The 24067-nt window shown below is 44.2% G+C and overlaps 2 protein-coding genes across 4 annotated transcripts; both read right to left on the reverse strand.

The window, feature by feature from the left end:
- Positions 1-1832: 1832 nt before the first annotated feature.
- LOC310803295 (store-operated calcium entry regulator STIMATE-like) lies at positions 1833-13450 on the reverse strand. Of its 3 annotated transcripts, XM_083668026.1 has the most exons (10): positions 12428-13450; positions 10526-10574; positions 10265-10360; positions 9948-10069; positions 9453-9565; positions 9122-9199; positions 8418-8567; positions 6431-6538; positions 2596-2719; positions 1833-1978 (listed from the first exon to the last, which is right to left on the reverse strand). In XM_083668026.1, exons 1-10 carry the CDS (start codon positions 12645-12647, stop codon positions 1866-1868), a joined length of 1173 nt encoding a protein of 390 aa, XP_083524152.1. In that variant the 5' UTR covers positions 12648-13450; the 3' UTR covers positions 1833-1865. The 3 variants fall into 3 exon arrangements, with proteins under 3 accessions (XP_083524152.1, XP_083524151.1, XP_083524150.1); XM_083668024.1 differs by lacking the exons at positions 1833-1978; positions 2596-2719 and having other exon boundaries at positions 4521-6562; XM_083668025.1 differs by lacking the exons at positions 6431-6538; positions 8418-8567; positions 9122-9199; ... (3 more) ...; positions 10526-10574; positions 12428-13450 and adding an exon at positions 2987-3105.
- A 130-nt stretch (positions 13451-13580) lies between these two features.
- sfmbt1 (Scm like with four mbt domains 1) lies at positions 13581-23557 on the reverse strand. Its single transcript, XM_083667568.1, has 21 exons — positions 23475-23557; positions 20501-20558; positions 20220-20314; positions 19711-19954; positions 19463-19551; positions 19019-19271; positions 18649-18746; positions 18455-18556; positions 17945-18107; positions 17691-17773; positions 17300-17426; positions 17028-17141; positions 16785-16827; positions 16616-16683; positions 16377-16516; positions 16056-16165; positions 15723-15898; positions 15451-15629; positions 15111-15335; positions 14861-14989; positions 13581-14728 (listed from the first exon to the last, which is right to left on the reverse strand). Exons 2-21 carry the CDS (start codon positions 20523-20525, stop codon positions 14588-14590), a joined length of 2604 nt encoding a protein of 867 aa, XP_083523694.1. The 5' UTR covers positions 20526-20558; positions 23475-23557; the 3' UTR covers positions 13581-14587.
- Positions 23558-24067: the final 510 nt, after the last annotated feature.

Raw genomic sequence — 24067 nt, forward strand, 5'->3', positions numbered from 1 at the left:
CATTTTAAATTGAGTCTATAACACAACAAAATTTGGAAAAGGTGAAGGGGTCTGAATATTTTCCGAAAGCACTGTATGTATGCTTTAAAAAAGTTTTAAATATAGTTTCTTACAAAAATACAGGATGTACAGTAGTAGAACTTTTAATAGAACGGACACCTCATCTATCATGGAAATGTTACTCTTTGCAAGTGTAAGAGATTGCTTAGGTGCCAATGATAATGTTGTCATTACTGAAGTGCACAGAAGACTTTCGACAGGAGCTCTCGGAAATATTTACTTAATCATGGCCTCAAGGGTTGTTTGTTTGAGTGAATAACAAAGTTAGAATCATTATGGGGTGATCAGGTTTACAATCCTAGAATCCTGTTTTAATCAGTGTGTAATTATGTTTGTGTCCACACTGAGCAACTACAGTACCTTCAGTAACTTTGTACCACCATCAGAGTTCTGAAACACACAAAAGCATAGGTAGGTACATGGTGTTAGAATATTATCAAAACTAGATTTGCTATCTCATTGCTGCTCTCTATGTAGCAATACAACATTTTGCAACTGATAACACACTTCAATTAAACACTGATACTTTAATACAGTAAGTATATACTGTAGCTACTATAAATAAACAGCTGAAGCAGCAACAAGAACTACAACAAGGAATAAAATAGACAGGTGGAAAAAGAAGAATCACAGACACACATGACTCCCCCTTCCATCACAAACACACACGCAGGTACACACAGCCCCACAGTAGCAGCACACTCCACACTCCATACAGTACATGCACCAAACTGCAGCTAAACACTGACTTCACTGCCCAGAAAACAGAAAGAATGAGAGAGATTGAGAGGTGAACCTCGAGAGGACATCAAGAAAGGCTCTGTGTGCTTGATACAGGGGTGTTAGTTTAACCTTAGACTGGCTGGCAGGACACTTGTGTTTGCATATCTTCCCCGATGAAAGTCATTTGACCAAAATGTTGGTTTGATACAGTATTTAATTGTTTTTTTTAAATTAGTGTTCTCTTTTAGCACCTGATAAATAACTGTAGGTGAGGGAACTCTTCATGTGAACCCTTTTCATGTGTTCTTTAAGTGCACTTTTTGTATGCAATCTATTTTGATAATGTATTTTGGATATTGCCATTATACAGTATATTGTAAATCATAGCCTATGCTTGTGTGCTGGCATGTGGGAGGTGCATTCCCAGCTCGATGATTGTATGCACCTGTGACGTTTTTTGTCTATTGGATACTTGTGTATAAGAATGTGAAAAAAACACTTCTGGAAACACACTGATGAAGGTCTGTTGACCAAAATGTTGCTATCTTTCTCACAGGAACTAGCAAGAAAGCTAGTGTGCAAAGTTTTTTCCTTTTCAAAGCTAGTTCATTCACTCTGAGCACCTGGAACAAACTCAAGCGTGTGAACTTTTCTCCAACAACTACTCATGGCTAACTATCAGTAAAGGTGATGTGATAGACATGATGTTGTAATGTTGTGGTAATAATAATGTAATGGTCATGCAAATTGTAGCAGCATCACATAATGCAAAGTCAAACACTCCAACTCACTCCTAACTAACCTGCCAATGTGACAAGAGATATTATCCACTTAATGTTAGGATGCAAAATTAAAGAGCCAGAATGTAGGGAAGTTGTGCATCTATTTTATTATCTCCAACAAAGCAATATAGGGAATGAATCGTTATCATGATTTAAAAAAAAACATTACAAGTAAGACCATTTACCATGCTGATAAAAAAAAAAAAAAAAAAAAAAAAGTTCAGTTCAGCTACTGATATCTATTTAGTCATCTCTGTTAGACTCCGGTGTGTTTGTATCCAGTGCTGCTCCACCACGGCTCTACTTGCCAAACACGCTGGCTCCCGGGGCTTTAGCTCCAGGCTTCTCCAGTACTGTCTCTCCTCCAGACCTCACCCCACTGAACACAGAGGGTGCCACCTTCCCCATGCGCTCTGAGGATTGACAGAGAGGAGCAGCTGTGAGCAAAGAAACTGTTGTGTGCAGTCACACACACAGTAAAAGTGATCGACAAATTCTGACATACATAGACGGTGATGCAAAGAGACACATAAAGACCGACGCTAGTGCAGTAATGTATTCTTAGAACAGGTACTGCAATTGTGTTGTTTATCCTCCTCTTTGGTTCTTTAAGAGCTTCCCTTACTCTGTGAACAGGGACAGAGAGTCTCTGACTGCTCAACCCCTGATTTACACTCCAATACTCTCTATAGAAGGAGTGGAAACTCACTCAGTAACTCCCTCCCTGGCTGTCTCATCAAGAGAGAACTGGGCTAGGGCCGAATACAAGCCAGAGTTGAGAGATAACATTCTAGAAATAGTGTGACACTTCTCGCTTGATAAGTACAATCATTGACCATAATCAATGGTGTGTGGTCAGCTTTCATGAAGATGAGAGGAATAAAATATGTGTTTGATACACACAGATAGTCCAAATAACAATGTTAGATAAGTTGAGATACAGGAAAAAAATGTCAGTGAGTGTGTAAAACATGAGTCCAACAACATTAGGCTGTTGTGGTAAAGCACACATCATAGAGCTCCTACTCACCACACTCCACCATGACCTCATAGGTCTTACTCTTCACCTCGCCCTTCAGACCCAGTTTACTGCGGGCTCCTTTCAGGTCCTCCTCCTTCATCACGGGACGCTTCTTCTTCTTGACCTCACAGGGCTAAAGAGGAGAGAGAGAGAGAGAGAGAGAATGGGAAGGAAAAAAAAAAACTCAATTTCAATACTGCCACTCTCACCAATGATGACCTTGTCAGTATCACTGTGCCTAAATTATTCTCCTATTCTTGTTCTTATCCAAACAATGTAGTGTTTAATATCCATATCAAACCTTACTGTTATTGAAGACCAACAAGTGTAAATAATTCCAGCTTGTTGATACAGCTGTATGATATATGAAATAAGAATTATTCACAGGGATTTGGCTTACCTGTGACATGGTCTGTATGTTTTTCTTAGTTTATTTCCAGAGTTGTTGTCAGTGAAGCTGTCTGTTTGTCTGGTCTGTTCCTATCTATCCAGCCCATTATATATATCCCCTCAGATCAGGTCAGGGGGATATTTCTCTACTACTGACTCTGGGAGTGAGTCAATAGACCCACACCCCTCTTCTGTCTCTTTCTGTATGTTGTCAGGGTGTATTATTAGGCCTGACGTGAGAGATTGTGCAGCTGGAGAGGGTCTTCCCTCCTTTACGATGTGGTTCAAACCAAAAGCTGGAAAATGTATCAACCATTCAATCAATCAATCAATCAATCCAGAGAACTTCACTCACATACAATCAGGAGTTAAGTTTAAAGATGGCTCTAAAACTGTTGTTGACTCAGCACCTGTACGTTACACTAATTTGCTCCTAATGGTTGATGTTACAACCCGGCTCGCTAGGGGAAAGAGAAGCAACATAAAACCAGATGGATTTGGTAAATTATAGTTATTTTATTAACAAGGAACTTAGATCGTTTTATAAAAGGTAACAATGGTGACACAGAATCGGCGGCTACAACAAAGGAAAAAGGACCGGCAGGGGCTGTTCAACTCAAACAAACAAATATATCCAAAAGAGAGCTCATAAAAGGCGAGCAAAACCTAAACGTTCATTATTTAAACAAAACCAAAGCGAAAACAAAACCTCACTGGCCTAATGCAGCGGACAAAACTTAAATACAGGCAAGAACAGCCACCTCTACTCCTCGAGTGTCTAAACAAAAGAATCCACTACGTGTGGTGCGAATCAGTACAACAAAACTAAACTCGAATAACACCTGAGTCAGACAGGGCCCTGTCATCTTTATCAAAGGGACAATTAATCAGCCTCTTTAAATGAAAAAGAGCTGGGGTGTGTGTGTGTGTGTGGCTAGTTAATAATAGCCAGCAAGTCAGGGGTTGTTTTTAAAGAGTGAGGCAGGCGTGTGTGTCTATAATAATTGTCTGTGAGTCAGTTTGAATGCTTAAAGAGTGTGTGTGAACTACACATTGAATCAATTTTAAGGTACAGAACCATTTCTGTGTCTACTCTATGAGTAGAATAGTCTCCTTCATAGTGCATGCCTCACTGCAGCTGTTCCAAACTGTTGACTGCAGCTCTGGTCTGTCAGTCTTGTGAGTGCTCAACCTAGTGGCTGTCTGGAATACTACACTGATACATATGATCTCATAGGCTCCTCCCTACTGCCTGACATAAATCTCATCGTCTTCCCCCTCCCCCTACATTCCAGGCGCCTTTTTCAACTCATGCATTCTTCATCTTGGGACACCTCCCTGGTGGTCTAGTGGTTAGGATTCGGCGCTCTCACCGCCGCGGCCCGGGTTCGATTCCCGGTCAGGGAATGTATGTTTTAACCCTTCAAAAGACATCACATTTCCATGACATTTGAAAGACAATATGGTTGCACAACTTCACAAAGGCCCAGTAGGTAGCATTCCACAAACATATTCATAAAAGACCCGCTATGTCACAGTTGTTTTACCAACTTTATTGCAAAAGCATATATAATGATAATGTAAGTCCATAATTTGTCAGTCATTTTAATTATTTTGTTATTTTTTTAGCAAAGTACTAAAAGCCCTCTTCGTCCTGGTTGAGCTGAGGATAACCATGTTTTTAGTTTTTTTTATGCTGCTCCTCCCTTCACCAAACCCCACAGTCACTTATTCCTTTGTATCAGTTCAACAACATCAGTCAAATGATTCATTCAACATCAATGGCACCATGACAGTAACCATAAATGTTTCCCTCTCTCCCTTACATTTAACAGGGCTAAGAAGGAAATCACACACTCATACAGAAACATATCTGCACTACCCCCTCCACTGTCTGGTCCACAGTCACGCGCGGTCAGGAGGTCTCTGCTTCTGTCACAGTCTCAACATCTGAGCTAAACCCATGGAGGATCTGTGCCACAAGATGAACACTCGCCACCAACGTGAAATTTACACAGGCACAATGTTGGAATGAATAACAAATAACAAACAACAAAAATACAGCATAAACACAAAGAATGTTCACAGACCAGTGATGGGTGGGCATTTTGCAAGAGGTGTGAAAGTTTGTTTGTTGTAAGTGAGGAGAATACCCTCTGAGATCCAATATCTACTCTCTCTGGGAATGAATAGAACCCTTGGAGTAGGCTTTGTCACGGTTTTGTCCCAAAATAACACAGAGTAAAAAAATAAAAAAATAAACAAACAAATAGGACACACACCAAAGACGCAGAATAAATACAGTATGGTAACCACCCCCAATAAACAGTCACACAGACATACACAGAGAGGGAGAGAAGGGGGGTCCAAGCCCTACAGAGCTAACATGGGCAGTAATAAAACCACTGCATCAAACTGGAATGGGGGGGGGGGGGGGGGGGGTCTCACTCCCCAAGCAGCACTGCCCTGTCTCTGCAATCATGATATAGGCTTCAACATGGTTAACATGACACTTTACATACCATGGACATAATGTAGAGGTTTGGAAGAGTTAGGAACGTAAATGTTCTCTCATCATTGTGAAACACTACTCCTTTGCAAAGCCCAGCCTCCAATGGATATATATCACATCTCCCACACATGCACATACAGGAACCTCGATGAGAAATACAATCACTTTAGGAGGCGGAAGATTCATCAAAGTATCAAATGTATCAAAACATTAAAATGAGGTTGGCTTGTAGGCTGGGAGGTACGCAGAGCGCTATTCTCTCCCTCTACATCCAACCGTTCACCTGCTAAACCACAGAAATGCTACACCCATTCATTCACAGCTTAACCTGATACAGTGAGTGAACATCACACTGGATCTCAAAGTCACCGTAGAACTGAACCACAGAGAAAGGACCGATACCAATTACACTGCATGACCCATGAAATACACCCAAACCTTCCCATTAATATTGACCAGTGTTAATAACAGAGCTTTCCCAACAGTCATAAATGCTTTAACAATACAATACTCATAAATGACTTCTGGTAACTGTTTCCAAACAAGTGTCACTAAGCCACATGCGAGAGATCCATGGTGAAACATCACACATAACCATGGTGTGTGGTTAGCTGTAGCACAACGCTTCTCAAATGTTTTTCCCAGTGCAGAAGCTTGAGGCAGGAGTCCTATAATAAGAATCTGGTATAATCAAGGCTGTCCAATACGCTCCGTCATTTGTTAAGTTGTCCCCCCCCCCCCCCATGTTCCTCAATCCTTCATCCTCCCCACATAAACACTCCACATAGGAGACTCCAAGGCCAGCCTAGTGTTAGAGAGTACAGGTCCACAGTAGGCTCCAGTCAGGACAACTGGAGGGGAGGGAGATAGAGTATGGGGTGAGAAGTGACCGGACATAGGAGTGGGTTAGACCAGGATGGCCTTGGTAGGCCTGGGTCAAACAGGGATGCCCATACGATGCTTCTTCTTCTTGACCGTCTTGTGGCCGGTGAGCCGGCGGACATCCTCCTCCTCTGAGTCGTCCATCTCATCGTCGGCCGAGAACAGGATCTGAGGGAGAGATGAAGAGGCACACTTCAGAGACAATGGCAAAGGAGGGGAGCGTGTGAGTTAGATATAAGCCACACTGCCATGATGGATCCGCTGTAGACTGAAGACCTATCTCTTCAGGTTACATGTTGACTGTCCCTCCTAAAGACCGCTTCACCCCCCCCCACTACCCCTCTGTACAGTTCCTGTACTGTTAATAATAAAAAAATAAAATAAAAAGTAATCCTTTCTTTCTCTAGCATTGTGACTGCCAATGGCACCTGGTCCTACCATAGATTTTTTCTTATGATGGCTGATAGATGGCTATAGACAAATGTACTTTAGACAAATGTACTTGTTGTAAGTCGCTTTGGATAAAAGTGTCTGCTAATGTAAAATGGAATATGAGAGAGAGAGAAGGAGAGAGGGAGTGAGTGTCCGTGTGAAGGGGGGGGAGGGGGAGGGGGGGGGGGGTAGCCGATATATTTTCAATAAGGATACATTCAGGATACATGGTGGTCTAGTGGTTAGGATTCGGCACTCTAACCGCCGCGGCCTGGGTTTGATTCCCGGTCAGGGAATGTCCTTTTTAATACCACTCCACTTATACTGTAAATCGAACAACATTGATTCTTGTTGATTTACAGTCAGATTGATTGTTGTTGATTTACAGTATACGCGGGTTCGATTCGCAGTCATGGAATATCCTTTTACATTACTTTGTACCGTGTACTGTGACTCAACAAGACTGTTAGTGGTATAGATAACCCTGGAGTAAACTTCTTAGATTGATGACCTGTTTATTTCTGACACTAAGGGGCAATTTTAACCCTGGTGGAAGTCTGCTACACGACACTCAGTTGTCTCAATGGGTGATTGAATTCCCTCCGGTCACATGTGCCACACATTCCAGCAGACACGCATTCCTGTCACAGCTACACCTCCCTGTCAAAGCTACACCTCCCTGGTGGTTAGGATGGGGTGCTCTCACCGCCACGGCCCGGGTACGATTCCCGGTCAGGGAACGTCCCCTTTTTATACCTCCTAAAGTATACTGAACTCAACAAGATTCTCTTAGCACCCATAAGTCAACCTCTGTAACTGGAGAAACCAATCACATAACACAAGCAACAACAGCATAGCCACTCTCCACCATTCGTACTGAGAAACAGCACTGCTCTAGATAGCTGTAACTCAGTATAACCACTCCATATAATGACAGACAGTTTATTTTGAACAACTTCTGATTCATAAGAGCTCCCCCTGCCCTAGGAAGACTGCCAAATTACTTCATTTACTAATGTTGGCGTGCTGGTGGTTTGTGCTCTGTGGAGCAGATCGTTGTCCCAGGCCCACCTGCTTTAACAGGCCTATAAAGTGACTGGTCTGGCCATGGGCACTAGGTGGAGTGATTCACAGCACTGAGACATGGTTCTGCTGAATACTGGACGTCTATGATGGCTAGATGGCTGTCTATGCTGAGCGGGGGCTGTCTATGCTGAGCGGGAACTGTGCCAGGGAGGATGATGTAGCTGAATGTAGTGGCTATGTCTCCTCAGTAAACGGAGGAGACAGAGACACCGCACAGGGCTTCAAGAGGGCTTCTGGGGTAAGGAAGGATGGGTATGGGGGGGGGGTGTGTGTGAGAGAAAGAGAATGTAAGAGTGTGTTTGAGAGAGAAAGCAAGGTATGGCAATGTAAACATACGTATGTTTCCCATGACAATAAAGCTCCTTTGAATTGAATTGAAATTGAGTGTGTGTGAGAATGGGTGTGTTAATGAGCATGTAAATGGTGTGTGTGATTTGGCCTTGGTCTTCTGACAAGCAATTCATGTCAAATGTAAATAGAGCTATTTCAACAATGGCCCATATGTCAGATGTCTGGACCCAGGTCTTACCTCCGATTCAGAGTCGTCGTGGGAGAGTGCGCGTCTGTAGCGCACCTTACTGCTGCCCCGAGAGTCCTCCCCCACCTCCCGCTCCTCCAGTTTTGCTTTTGTCCTCCCCTTCTTCATCAGGAAGTTGTCTACCACCCAGAACATCAGGGCCTGGGCACAACATACAGTACACACCTCAATGAGGAAATACATCCACACACACCACACACCCTTAAATGGTTTACACCAATAGACATTAACTAATTACAACAGTAAAAACGACAGTTGGAGCTAAATAACAATTAAAGCTTTTGACCACAAAAAGTGGTGCTTGTGAGCTAGACGTGGACCCGTAAATTGTGTACTACGTCAGTCTCACGCTTGGAAGGCAGGCATGCTTTATGTGTAGAACATTGTGACCTCATTGGTCCTTCTGTAGTGCACAAGCTGCATGCTCATGGACTGAACCATAAGTTCAATTCTCATTAGGGGTTGCTTCTCTCCTCCTACCAACATTGATTACAATAATTGAGACGTAATTGTACGTTCTATAAGAAATTCTTCAACAAGGAAGTGAAAAGTTATACATTACAGCGGACAATTTTGCGGCCATATCTGGTAAGAGACTGATCTATATGCATAAACAGTATTTAATTTCATACAATACTGTAATGCAGGCCTCTTTCAATACAGCACATCCAGACACCGAGGCACTGCAGACTTACATTAACAAAGAATGGGACGATGAGCATGACGATGGCCAGCTCCAACTGAGGGTTGTTTATGGGGTTCAGGATAGCCAGCTGTGACACACACACACACACACACACACACACACACACACACACACACACACACACACACACACACACACACACACACACACACACACGTTAGACAGAAACTAACAAAAGACATCCAGTTACCGTAACAATGCAATGCAATTAGTTTCAACACATTACAAATGTCACAACCCAACCATACTGACAGTGTTAATTCCCAGTGTCTTTCTACCCACAAACCCCCCACCTGTATCCCATCATGCACCCTGCTGACCTTCTTCCATTGAGGAATGAGCAGGACCAGGATGATGAAAACCTTCTCAAACATCATGATGAGGATGTAGAGAGCACACTGGCCTGCCCACGCAGTGCACTGCACCGGTTCTCCTGAAACACACAAACACACTCATGTCAAATGAACATCAAGACTTACAAACACACATACATGTTAGATCACTTATGGAGTTACCACCATGGACAATTATGTTGACAGAAAGTATTTTTCACAGAAACACACAGACAATATACAAACCCACACAGAGGGACAACGATACTCGCATAGAAGGAACTCAACTGAAAAAGGTTTGTTTTAGTTAGCTAGACATAAACTGTCTTCCTGTGGTTTAACAAGTGTACAGTGCAAGTGTTTGATCTGGATGACATTGCAGCACTGCACTAAGCAGCCACTGCCCTCCTCTGGAGAAGAGTGGTATGACAGAATGGAAGTACACATTCTTTCTCTCACACTCACACCCCTCCAGAACTTTACCATATTCTCCAAAGCGTAGGGAGTCCCACTGCCTCCACTCCACGACAGCGCTGACAGTCCTCACCCCAGCGTAGATCACCAGCATGCCCAGAGACGCATCCAACAGGAAGTTAATGAGGTATCTGAGGAAGAGAGAGACATACATAGATGGATTTGTAGTAGTTGTTACAAAGATAGCAAAAACACTTCAAGATTACAAAGAAGCACAAGAACTCAGAGACAGGGTTAGACACACACACACACACACACACACACACACACACACACACACACACACACACACACTCACACACTCACACACTCACACACTCACTCACAGTGAGCAGGGGTCTTCCCCTGTGAGGTCAGACAGGTAGACGTTGGCAAAGTGGATGAACAGCATCCCAATGGCCTGTTTGGAGGTGTCCAGGAACCTACCAGGAGGAGGAGCAGGAAAAAGGTCCTTATGGCACTCACTTGAGCATCCAAGTTCCATTAACAGCTGAATAAGAAATGGAAGCTGATAAGCTTGAATAAGCTGTTTGTTTGTGTGTGTGTGTGTGAGAGAGAGAGAGAGAAAGATACAGCTGCTGCCTTACCAGATCCTCCAGGGTCTTCTCTCATGCTTGGGCTCCCTGAAGCGCTTCACTGTCAACGAGAGAGACAGTGTCATACACAACATCAACACACACACACACACACACACACACACACACACACACACACACACACACACACACACACACACACACACACACACACACACACACACACACACACACACAAGCAGTGTGATCAAACAGGTTCCCTGTGCTTCTCATTAGGAGCAGATTCAATCAGCAATCACTCATGTTACTGTAGTTAGCATAATCAAGGTCCAGTCTCTAGCTACACCACCATGTTTTGTCGTGTGCAACTATATCCAGCCAAAAGAGACACACATGATTAGTAAGTGTCTCACTTAAAGTGTTACAGGGCCTTTTTGCATTAATGGCTGTCTCGATAGAAAATGTAGCCAGACTTTTTGAGCAGTAAAACCAAACAACATTTAGTACAACAATACATATTATAGAAGCAAACAAAGACAATGAGTTTCCAGACTTCAGTGGAAAGGACATTGGCCAGGGAAAGAGGAACCACCCGGCAGGTATTGATACTGCTTTTGAACTAACATGAGCTAACACAGGAAATGTGTCATCAAGCACCTCTGTAATAATTTCCATCATACATCTTACAGTTAGAGCACCTGCACCTATATACACACATACAGCATGTGAAACCTTTCTCATATTACTGTAGTTGTCACACTGTCTTGGTCACTTGACTGACTGTATATTAGTGACTCTTTCAGCATGATCAACTGTCTATGAAATGATGGTGATGCTTCAGATAGAAAGCTCACAAAAACACTGTTCCCTGTAGACACCATACATGAAAGGCTGAAACTGCCTGCCTGTCAAGGTGACTGCTACTCTGAGGTTATAGCTTATGTGATAGCTTATGTGCAACTTATTCAGAGATGTGCCTTAAAAAGTCTCCTTTTTAATTATCCCTGTGTGAGAGTGATGCAAGTGTGTGTGTGTGTGTGTGTGTGTGTGTGTGTGGCCTACTCTCTGAACCCGACGTAGTGGCAAATAAAGCTCTCGCTGTTCCTGACAATAGTTGCTTGTTTTCCATGCCCCCCCCTTCTCCTAACTTCCATTACACAGGATTGCTTGCTGGGTGAGATGTGGTTCACTGAACTACCAGTAAATATACCAGACATACTGTACCCTGATCCTCAGTTTTAGAGGATCACAGGGCAAACCACAGGGCAACAATCACGTCAGCATACATATTTGTAACATATTTACCAGTGTGTGTGTGTGTGTGTGTTGACACTGTTGTCCAAACAAATGTTTATAGAGGGCTTTTCATATGGGTATGTTATGCAGTGACCTCAATCTGTTCTATTATTTGTGTTGAGTGTGTAACTACTGACACACCCTACTTGCCTGGGCTGAGATTCAGGCTCAGGCCCAGGCCTAGTCTACTCCTGCAAAGAAAACTGCCTCAGGCGATGCTGCTCTAAAGAGCTGAACATTCCTCACCTTGTGCTGTAGTGGGCCTTTACTGGGGGCAGAACAGACACAGCTACTGAGGTAAAAGAGGTACTAAAAGGTCAAACTGCCATGACAAAATGGAATACTATTGTTGACTAGACAACTTATGTATTAATTCCTCCTAATAATTGCAACTGATTTGCAGGTAGGCTAAATATCAATAAAATCATGAATTAACAGATTGGAAGTTGGGAAGTGACACACCTACCAACATGTGATAATCTGTGCCAGCAAACATGAACTACAGGGAGAATGTTATGGCTATTAAAAAGAGGTCAATGCTAGTGCCAATATTCGTATTTAGAAATATCAAATCCACTCATCTCTCTCTTGCAAACCAAATACAGAGTAGCATTAATTGAAAAATATGGGAGGCAACTACATTACTGCTGTACTCACACATCAGCGTGCTAAATGCCACGACCCCAAGCAGGCCTTGCAGGAAGATGCCGAAAGAGTCCATCAAGTCACCGTTCTCGCAACCACGGGTATCCGCATCTGGCGTGGGGCTGGCGGACGACGACATGTTCGACGAGGACATAGCAGACAGCCCTGCAGCACCAGGGCCAGCCACGTCCCCGACTTGGGAGAGCAGACTTACCCCGCTTACAGGCATCATTGTAGACCAGAGAAGAGGTTTGGAACGATGAAATGGAGTAGACCAAGCTAAATATAAGTCAATATCGACGTATCCTTGCCACTTAACTGGCAATCGATATGTTACACAGGACAGTTATCAGTAGGAGATAATGTGATCTTCTTCCTCTCAACTGCGGACCCATCCTCTCGTTCCCTATATGCAACACCATCAGACAATCGCCACCAAAAGGCATATCCAAAAGACATATCCCTTGTCATAGCATCTTGACAATCTGACAGGTTAAAGAAAAGCTAACTAGTAGCAAACTGGACTTGCAAGTGAGTAAGAAATGTGTTGCCCTCAAGTGCAATAGGAAACATTAGCAACAAAGTTGCATTCAGCCGTGCAAAAGATGAGGAGTCATCCCAAGGCATTTTCATCTCATTTTAGCGGTGCGCGAGAGCGTTAGCACAGCCCAGCAGTTGAAGCACAGCTGTTGAACTAACTAATTTACCGAGCTAGCGATTTTCTGTCAGTTCATTCAGTAGCTAAACTGTCTGTATTTTTCTAAAATAACATCTGAACCTATTGCTACTGTACTGGGATAAAACTAACAACCTGACAGCTAGCTAGCAATTACCAAAGGACATGCAAGGCGACGATGCTAACGTTACTCAGACTAGCATTAAGCGAGCTTCAGTCAGAGTACTTGCAAATGATCCAGTCTTGTCCATACATAAAATGCATTGCCTTTGTGCTGTTTTGTCTCTTAACGAACTACCACGATCTCGAAACGTGGAATGATGAATAACTTGTTTGAAGATGATAGTCTAGCCGTTGTATACCACTGAAAATCCCCGTTGCTTCCCTGTTCAGTGCCCACTCATGTTGACATGACGTAAGGACCATGTGACGCGACGGGATCCTGGGAAATATAGGATAAATCAAATCTGAGGCCGCTTTGATGAGATTCAGGTTTTTATTACATAGTCTTAAATAGCAATGATAATCCAAGAACATATAGATACAATCAATATTAATGCCATTGAACAGGTAAATGAGGGAAACTAAAACACAGCAAAAGACATTTTGCAACACCAAAGTCTACAGGAACTCCTCCCTGGCATGAGGGGGAAACATTGCATTTATGGCAGTTGAATTTACGATATTTTAGGGCCACCTAGGCCTACTTGTTCTAAACTAATTTAAACTCCAATCATGGAAACCCAAGTTTTTGTGACGTCATTTGTTCAAACACTGAAGTTATGTCATAGCATAGCTCCAGGCTTTGAAATAACGTTTAATTTGATTATAAACAGGTTTAAATCATTGTCTGAGAAGACAAAAGGCTGTGACACAGCAAACAGTGGAGAATGCTAGCATTACTGTGGGCCTCTAATCCCCATATTATGTCTATAACAAAATATGCCTAGGGCCCATTTGTGAATATAGTTACAGAGCTTATTTACTCAGTAGAAAATCAAACTAACCACCCGTTTGCACTAGAGGAGCTTTTGAGTATATACACTATATACAAACACACACCCTGCTATGTACACATTTGCATACCACTACAGTTGATGGTTATTGTATTTGTGCTTATAGCTCTTTGCATTGTCAACCGCTCTGAAGTTGTCTGAAGATGATTAAATGAAATCAAGAGTCACTTTAACTCCTCTATGAGACTGTAGGCTAGATGAACCCTTTACCTTGGAGATCTGAGGACAGATGGACAAACAACATTAGGCTTCTGGTCCTGTGGCACCAACGCTCTGCCTCTTTTAGATCACACAGTATAAAATAGCAAGGAAACAATGAAACTCTTGATCCATTTGATGTCTGTGCATGATGTCTGCTCCCTGTGTGGGGCGGAGGGTTCCAATGGATGTCCAGTGGTAGAACAGTTATGGAGAGTCATTTCATGGGACTGACATATAGCACACAGTATGTGAATGTCACTCCCTGTTAAGTGGCCTCAGCTACGTAGCAAATTGCTGGTAGAATGCCAGCTTGACCCTTTCAATATGGTGGCACAGCTTGATGGCTGGTCCCAACTTCAGGTCCATACACTCCTGCACAGTGGGGAGGTTGAGCAGGAGCAGAGCCTGTCCATCAATCTCCTGGAAACACATACAGGTTTAGACAACAATACACTCACCACTGTACAATATTATGTCAGAGTGTTTTTTTCTCTTTTGGGTGTGCATCATGGGTCTATATTTTGTGTGTGTGTGTGTGTGTGTGTGTGTTACCTGATCCAGAAAGATGCGTGCCAGGGGAGCACAGTCGGTGGTCCTAATGAAACGCACCACATCAGTCACGCTCCACTCCAAAGGACTGGTGTCTAAACACAGCTTCTGGGGCACCTCAACTCTGGCGCTCTATACCCACAAACACAGAGCACAGATGTAAAGGCAGTCTGACACGGACCAGACCCAGAAAATAGCCTGCTTATTAAACAGCTGAAAATCAAGACAAATCAACCACCAGTGACATGTTTACCTTTGGTGAGGGGGGGTGGTTCTCGTCGTCAGAAAAGGATGGGGAGCGGGGTTTCCGTCGCTTGCGTGTTGGCCTGGGTGTTTGGGGCGGGGAGGGGGAAGGGGTGGGGGGTTGAGACTTCCCAGCGGAATATTCTGAATCGTCCTGCAGGTCATCCTGAATCTCAGAACCGGAATCCTCACTCAGAGAGTCGTCTTCATCAAGATCCTCCTCCTCTCCACTACCCTGTGAGAGAGACATGTAAGTGGAGACAGGTGTGTGTGTGTGTGTGTGTGTGTGTGTGTGTGTGTGTGTGTGTGTGTGTGTGTGTGTGTGGGGGTGTGTGTGGGGCATGTGTTACCTGTGGTGAGCCAGCAGGTGTGTTGTCCAGTGAGGCTGAGGAGCGTCTCTTCTTATGGACGAAGAGTTGCTTCCTCCTCTTCCTCCTCCTGCCTCTCCTCTTCACTCCTCCCTCCAGGTTGGAGTGGCCCCCTGGTGGGCGGCCCACACGCCTACTCTTCTTCTTACCATAATAATAGGCTAGAGAGAACACATCAGCATCACTGTCTAGTGTATACTGTGTATACTATGATCTCTTCATAATAAACAGATAATATACATGGTTGTACATACTGTATTTGGTCTTAGTGAGTACAGAGCAGTTCTCTGAGCAGCGCTCTAGAACCATGCGTGGTCCAAACAGGTTGGGGCAGCACTCCAGCTTGATGCAGGTCTTCCTACAGAACTCAGCAACGCAGTCCGCAGTACGCACTATTTCCACCGTGGCCCGGTAACTCTTGCCCTTGTACCTGCAGATCAGGTATAGCATCGTGTTCATGTTCATGCCCGATGCCCTTTCCTTCATTGAGTCATTAAATGCAGAAGAGTAAGGTTGTGGCTGTCTAGGACTAGGTCATGGACATGGCAGTAGAGTAGGGAGGGAGTGTGTGTGTGTGTGTCTCTCACTTGGCTTTGAGTGTCTCTCCATGGCCATGCCAGCGGCCCTCCTGGTCCAGCTGCAGCTCTCTCAGTACCCGGCTGGGCTTGTAGGCTGAGTTGATCAGCAGGGTCAACACCTGGACAGGACACACACAGCCACAGAGAGACATTGGAACAGTTAGCAGAAAGGCTATTTCAGGTGCAAGTGCTTCATTGAGGGGAGGGATGTGGAAAAAGCAGCAGTGGAAAAACAGAAACTACTCAAAGGAGATAGATATGTGTAGTTTGATTCAATTGAGCATGTAACTTAATAAATTGTGTGGTATAATAGTGTGGTTCCACAGTCACCTCTTTCAGCACCAGGACACAGTTGCCGGGGCCAACGCACTGGGGCAGCTCAGCGATGCGGCCCTTATTGAGGTAGGGCCCGGAGAAGCAGCGGTGGTTGAAGTAGATTTTGGGGCAGCAGTACTTCCCATTCACCTGTCCTACACATGGACACACAGTCAGACACCCATTCACATATAATGTCAGCGCTTTTAACACAAAATAAATGTGCTTATCTGGGAAGACAAGACTACACTAACCAGTCTCTGATTGGCTGGTCATCTGCTGCTTGAGAGCGTCCGGTAATGTGGATTTGGGTGTGGCTCTGCTGTAAAGGCAAATATATGAAAGTTAAGGGTGGGACTGGAGCAGTAACCAATCAAAGAGGGAGAAACAACCAATCATGCACATTTCATCTCCCAAACTTACTGTTTCTCAGGCTGCACCACAGCAATCCTTCTCTGCTTCTCAACTGTAATACAATGGAAAATGAGGCATTAAGGACAGATCCATCGACGTATTTCCTGTGAAGAGTTGTCTTATCTGGTGGCGAGTCATACGGTCATGACAGCATGGGCAACATTTGAATGCAAATGTTCTAAAATGGGAAATACTGTATGTGTTGTGTCATGTTGTATCACTTCTTCAGATTAGGGAGAGGGACACACCCACCTCGGGGCTTGATAGGGTGCAGGAGAGGGTAACCATTGGTCTCACACCAGCTGACAGGGAAGATGTCCAATGAGTCCACATGAGTGATTAGCTCTGGCATCGGCTTCTTTAGCCCTTGGGAGACAGATGGACAAATATCATTGAGACACACTTATTCAGTCTACAGTAGAATTATTAATAGTGTATTACCATCACTAGTGTTCAGACTCAAAGGGGCTCCAACTCAAAATGAAGAGAAGTATTCACACACAAGCCTGCTGGTTTTCTCTCACCTTCCAGGCCAAGCCAGATATGCTGCCCTCTGACCTTGGTTACTGTAGCCACGTGAATGTGCTCAGGCAAGAGGGGGTTCACAGCTTCTAGCTTCATGGTCTCCTTAAAACTGTGATCACTCAGCTCCTGAAAGGTAACAAGAGAAAAAGGAGGGGGAGAAGGAGAGAGGGGAGAGAGAGTGGGCGAAGGAGAGAGAAAAGCCCATCATGCACATTTCCTTAATGACTGAAATCAAATTTAAATGGAATTATATTAACAAGTTCAGTAAAGTGTTATTGTATTAGCCTTGTCACTAACATTGTGAGTATGACATCCTCTGTGTATGTCCTCTGTGTTATACTTGTTGTTGTTGTTATAACGTGTATTAAAGAGATAGTGAGCCCAACTCACTGTGGGGAAGCAGTTCTGGGGAGCTGCCTCGGCTTCACACTGTTTAAGGTAGTCTGCCCAGTCAAAGTCCTGTCCCTGGTATCCTACACAACCAGAGAAAGAGATAAAGAAAGAGAGAAGAACAGATAGAGCGAGAGAGAGAACGAGAGCGAGAGAGTCAAAGCAATAGAGCATGAGCAAGAGATATCAACTGTCAATAAGATAACAGAGAATCCTAAACTAACCACAACTGTGGAAGGTCCAAGGCCACCCACCTTGAGGGGGGCTGAGCAGGACCCCGTTCTTGAGGCTCCACTGAGCAGGAAAGATCCCAGGGCTGTCTCTGTGACACAGGAAGGACCGCCCACCGCCCTCTGACCACGCCTCATCACCACGGAGATCGTCCAGCTTCACCAGGAAGTACAGCTCAGTGAATACCTAAAGAGCATCATCATCATCATCATCATCATCATCACACATCATATAGTCATCATCACACTCATGTATGCTACATTCATTATTTAAATAAACAACTCAGAGGTAATCCAATAGCACACACCCTCTGTCTTCAAACCCTGAGGTAACTGACCACTGATCTAAAAGGACTGGATAGGTGAAACTCCTGGGTGAAATGGAATGCCTTTTCTGTGACGTTCTATTATCATCCCAGGCACCCTATCAATCAGCAATCATGTCAGAGTAGACAGTCCAGACAGATCCTGGGGCATGGACAGGAACAGAACAAGACTGAAGGAGGAGTGGGGGTTATGTAAAGGTGCTTTTACCTTGGCGATGGTGGCAGGACAGATGGAGAAAGGGGCAGTGGGGTCAACGGCCTCCAGTTTCATCCCCTCAGTGAAGCAGTGAGCAGTGATGGCAGGCCGGTCCTGAAGCGCACACACAGATACACACACACTGTAAGGCCCATACCATTAGCGCAGTGCAGGTATAAAACACAGTGCTTGACATGACACTCTACCTTATAAAACTCTTCGGACAGGACATCGTCCTTGGGCTGATCACTAATCCTTTTTCTCACCTCCTCCCATTCTTCCTCCGTATGCAGGGCAATAAGGGCTGAAGCAAGACACATGATGCGCAGACACACACACACACACGCAGACACACACACACGCACACACACACGCACGGAGACACACACACGTGCACACGCGCGCACGCACACACACACACACACACACACACACAACGTAAGCAAAACACTGGGCTCCTGTTCAAATTCAAGGATGCACTGACAATCGTTTGGAGAGATATATTTTGTTTCATTGAGTGTTTTTTTTTTTTTTTTTTAAATAGAAACCTAGACCTGTGGGAGGCAGAGAGCTCACCACTGGGAGGCCTGAGGATGCAGCCCTGCTCCTTGGCCCAGCCAGGTGGGTTGAGGCGTGGGTGGAGGTAGAAGAGCCAGAGGGTGCTGTGTGTCTCTGGGAGCCCCTCTGTGCCTGCCAGACGCAGTCTCAGCCTGCCCCCCACATTCTCCTCCACGTTAGCCCCCCAGGCCACACCGGCGTCACCACTGTCTTGGAGCTCCACACTGCAGCCTGGGGAGAGCAGGTCCACCGGGTCCTTACCACGCTGGGGCTGGAGACGGAACACACACAAGGAAGGAAAGATACATCAATACACCCACCAGTAAACACATGCATACACAAGGAGCTATACTATCCTTGAAGGGCCTGGAGTGTGCATACTGTTTGTGTTGTAGTGTAAAATATTCACATCTGTATAAAGTTGTGAAGTAAGAGGTAGGCCAAGAATTAAAGTGCTCTAACCCCTTCCAGCAGGTTGGCAGGTGCACTGCACTCCTCAGCCAGGGCTTTCTCCAAAAGGGCCTCCCAGTCCTGATTTTTCTCACGCACACCTGAAGAGGGCGACATAGAAACATGGTTACAGCAGTGGTTCCCAAACTTCTTTGCCCAACAAAGGTCTTTCTTTCTTGTGATCCACCAAGTGAACGAAACCAGTGTAACTACGAACCCCGCCCCTCCTCTCCTGAGTTTCCCTCCCAGCTCTCCCTCACCCTCGGGGGGTCTCATGGGCTTCCTCTGCTCCCTACTCCAGCCCAGAGGGTGGAGGTCAGCCGTCATGATGTCACACCAGAAGTCGGCACGGCGGTCATCGTGGTAACCCTCGTAGCGTAGCAGCAATAGCTGGCCGCAAGTGGTGATGATAGTGGCCACCCAGTACGGTGCGTCGGGCTCCGAGCGCACACACACCTCCAGTCTCATCCCCGGAATCAGCCCTGTCTGCAAACCCTGGTCCACCTGGGATAGGAGGGGGGGGGGGGGGATGAGAGGGAGCAGGGGGATGAAAGGGAGGGGAGGGGGGTGGAGAGGAGAGGAGAGAGATGGGAGGAATTGAGAGAGGATAGAGTAAGGGTAAGAAGGACAAGTGTAATCTCCTTTTGGCAGACCATTAATTCACTTTCCCAAAGTGCCTTTACATACCAACCTCAAACACATCATATGAAACATATTTGTGGTCAGGAGTGAGGGGGGGGGGGGGGGGGGGGGGGGCTTGTGCACTTACATGTTTGAAGGCATGGTGGGGCACAGATACTGCTCCGTTCTCCTCTAGGTATTCATCCCAGCTAAAGTCAGACACATCCTGACCAGAGTCCCCATCTGGACCACACAGCAGGTTTAGTTCATGATTGACACTTTTACTAATTGTTTCCACTATGGTGACATGTTGTCCATCAATGCTGGCAGTTTCTAAATCCATACTTTGGTTAATTAGTTGTTTATCCATTTAGGTATATTTTCACAAATGCATCTTGTAGCAGACCTGAAAAACATTGTAGGACTCACCAGACTCCAGCGACTCATAACTCATGTTGGCTCGCCCTATTGGCCAAATCTGGCAGCTCTGGGGAAAGAGGGGTGAGAAAAGGAATTATAATCTGGAAAAGGATGGACAGTGACACTATAATGTTCTTAGAATCTGCCCAAAGATAAGGAAGAGAGAGAGAGAGAGAGTGATTTACAGAGAGAGAGAGACAGCTGTATGCCTTTGTTAAGTGGTTAGTTCGTTAGCTAGTAAGAGATTGTTATGTCTTCCAGGCTCCATCATATTCTGTTTTTGGGAAGGAAGAGTTTTTTTGTTTTTTTTATTGCTCTGTGAATGAGACAAATTCACTCTGAGAGACGGTCCGTTCAAAGGGGAAACATTTATGCAGTTGTGTAAATATCCACTTGCAAAGAACGGCATGAGTGGGGACTTTCAAAATGTAAAATCTTTAATAATCCCCAAACATGTCCATCACAGATACAGACAACAACTTAGACAAAAGTTCAGCTACCTCGCCACATTTGGACAGATCTAAAATTGAAATATATGCACAGGACTGATTTTCACTCAAATCTCTCATCAATACACGATTCAGATTAAAGTTTTCGCCCACAGCGGATGAAATAAAGGGAGAGTGCATTTATAAACTGGGCCTAGGAGAGCATTAGAGATGACAATAGCTGTGAGATTTGTGTATAGGACGCGGAGGATGGCTGCTCTGTCACGGCTGCTCCATTCAGCCGGCCTGTCAGGCCTGTCTTTGTCATCTCTGACGTCTCTATTAAAAACGAGACGGCCGTCAGACAGGATCCCCTGACCACCGCCCGGCCACCGCGACCCCTGTGCTCCACCAGAATCAGCCCACCCTTTCACCCACGACCCTGCCGCCTTGCAGGGCTCAGCGCGCGCGTGTGCACGCACACACACACACAGACACACAGTGTGCCCAGAGGCTCTCTTTGTGCTGGAGGTCACACTCCCAACACAGGAGAGGATAAAAAGAGAAGCAGAGACATTTACAAAGACCCATCAGTATTTTGGGTGGACTCTAATACCTGATTATCAACCCCCCAAAAGTATATAAAACATTTATGACAGACATGGTAAATGTCTGTAAGTTTATTAGTGGGGAAAAAGAATACTAAAAGTAAAAATGGAGAAAAATATGTATCTATATTAATGGGGAATTAAAATGAAAGGTTATGTCCTGGGAAATTACAGCTTCTGCTAAACAAGCTGACACTGCACCATACTGAATTCACCATACTGAATACTTCAGACAGGAACACCAACAATTTCCCTTTTAGAGGCCTACACCCCCCCCCCCCCCCCCCCCCTCACACCCCACACACACGTCTCTCAATCATATACAAAAAAAACAGACTCCCCCTGAAACAGAAAGTATATGCACACACCCACCACCACCACACACATACACGTAAATTAGCACATATTAGACCATATGATCAGTGCTTAACATGCCATTGAGCTCTTTGACACAAGCTGCTCAGTGAAAAGTCATTAACAAACAAACACAAACAATAACAAAGTATATTCAGCCCCATGTCCAACTTTTGTGAACAGCTGAGTAATGGGGCTGGAGAAATGTTACCACTCTCAAATTCCTAGACGGAGCTATGGATACAAGGACTGAAACATCCATGAAATGAAAATGATATTATGTTTTGAGGCTATAAAGTATTTATTTACAATTACATTGTTTACAAACAATAGAGTAAAAGAAGCTTACATTTGGGTTCTTATAGGGTAAGACAGTTAAACTGATATTATGAGGAATTTCTAAGCTATATTATTCAATAATCAATGGCTATATCATTAATTTAGAAGTCCAAATGGGATGGACCAATCCCAGATTGCTGCTTTTACGGCTATAGCTGTTTACGCCTTGTCTGAGTGTCTGAATTATCGGCCTATTTTATATATATTTCATTGTTTTTCCTTAGCATTTCACGGTTGCTTGTTGCCAATGTCAAATAACCAAATGTCAGTTGGCGCCCCTCACATGTCGGTGGACGGTTATGCAAAGCGGTTTGTCTAACCTAACCTGAAATTCTTTGAACTGGCCTGGTGTTTCTGTGTAAATGGACAAAGAATAACCATCAATCGAACATTAACTAAAATCCAGAGGTGAATATCAAGATTAATGCGTAAACACCACACGATTCAATTTCACAGCGGTAGGCTGGATCAATTGAAACTATGTTGCCATATTATATCAATTGAAACAATGTTGCCAAGATCATTCAAGTTGCATAACTAGGGAAGTTGGAGTGCGAAGAGAAATAGGCCTACGTAGTAAATGGCAATGCTTTTTACATCACTATAGGCTACACATGTATTATTTTATCGGTCCTCTTTAATCTGTCCCCTTAAAGGACATTTCGACATGTTAATGTGGATATCCAATTGATTGAAGCGTAAAACCACATTCGTCTAAGGCTGTGCAACATTTATAAGAACTACACATAAAAATAACAAATTTGTATTGCGTTTTATAATAATTGTTGGCTTTTGTCGTGGAAGCTCTCAATGACGGCTTTCAAACTGACTAACCGCATTCGGCAATAGAAGGGGTCATTAACGCAATAGCTTTGCAGACACGAGCGCCGATGATCCAACTTTCACATTGATGCGTGCACTAGAAAGAAAGACACCGAATGCGAGAAAGAAAGATACAATAATGTCCGTGTTTAAACAATATAGGTCAGTTCTGATGCCAAAGGCACCGCGGTCGAATGCGGCTGATTCGGCACATGCTAAAAAAGCCTGTGACCAAGTCAAGTTACTGAAACGTCATGGCTTGAGCAATACACTAGCGAGCAATAAGGGCGCTTGCACTCGACCGAGCCCGAGTCATCTTTTTTAGAGACGGGAAAAAAGACGCAGACAGCACCAAAATGCATGCTACTATATTGAGCCCTTGCTAAACAAAATGTAGTATGTGAGTATTTAGTCACAAAATTCGTCTCTTACCAGTAAATAGTTTTTCAAGTCGGTTTTAGATGCCGTCTCTTTCCGCCTAGTCGTTCACGACCTCATTCCAATATGGCACAAACTGCCACTGCGCATGTTCTGCCGCCTATATCCACGTTCTAAGCCCGGGTAGCTGATATTGTCGGCTTTGAGCATGAACAAATGACTTCCATCTTCTCACACAATCAAATATGACTTAATCAAACCCAACATTTAAAGATTGAAGAAAACTGGACCCACTGTTTTCTTTTATTCATTCATATTCTAGAAAGAAAAAGTAGCCCACTGTATTTTATCGTTGATTGTGAATAAGGCTTACATTGGTCCAATTCCGCCAATTCCCGTGTGATTCAACACTTTGTTAATGCTTTAACTAGAATATGGATTGCATATCGACCACTTTCGTTAAATGGTATTTTTCAGTCATCAAACACATTAAAAGGTGGTGTCTTCTTCGTAATGGAACCGCGTAAAGAAAGGTTTCGAAATGCTTAATTTCGCACCATTCGGTCCAGAAATATTCGACAAATATGATTGTGAAATTTAGAATTCTTCTTTTATCAAAATTATTGAATGCACTGCAATAGTGGCAA

The sequence above is a fragment of the Argentina silus genome, assembly GCF_951799395.1.
Source record: "Argentina silus genome assembly, chromosome: 4".
Classification (NCBI taxonomy): domain Eukaryota; kingdom Metazoa; phylum Chordata; class Actinopteri; order Argentiniformes; family Argentinidae; genus Argentina; species Argentina silus.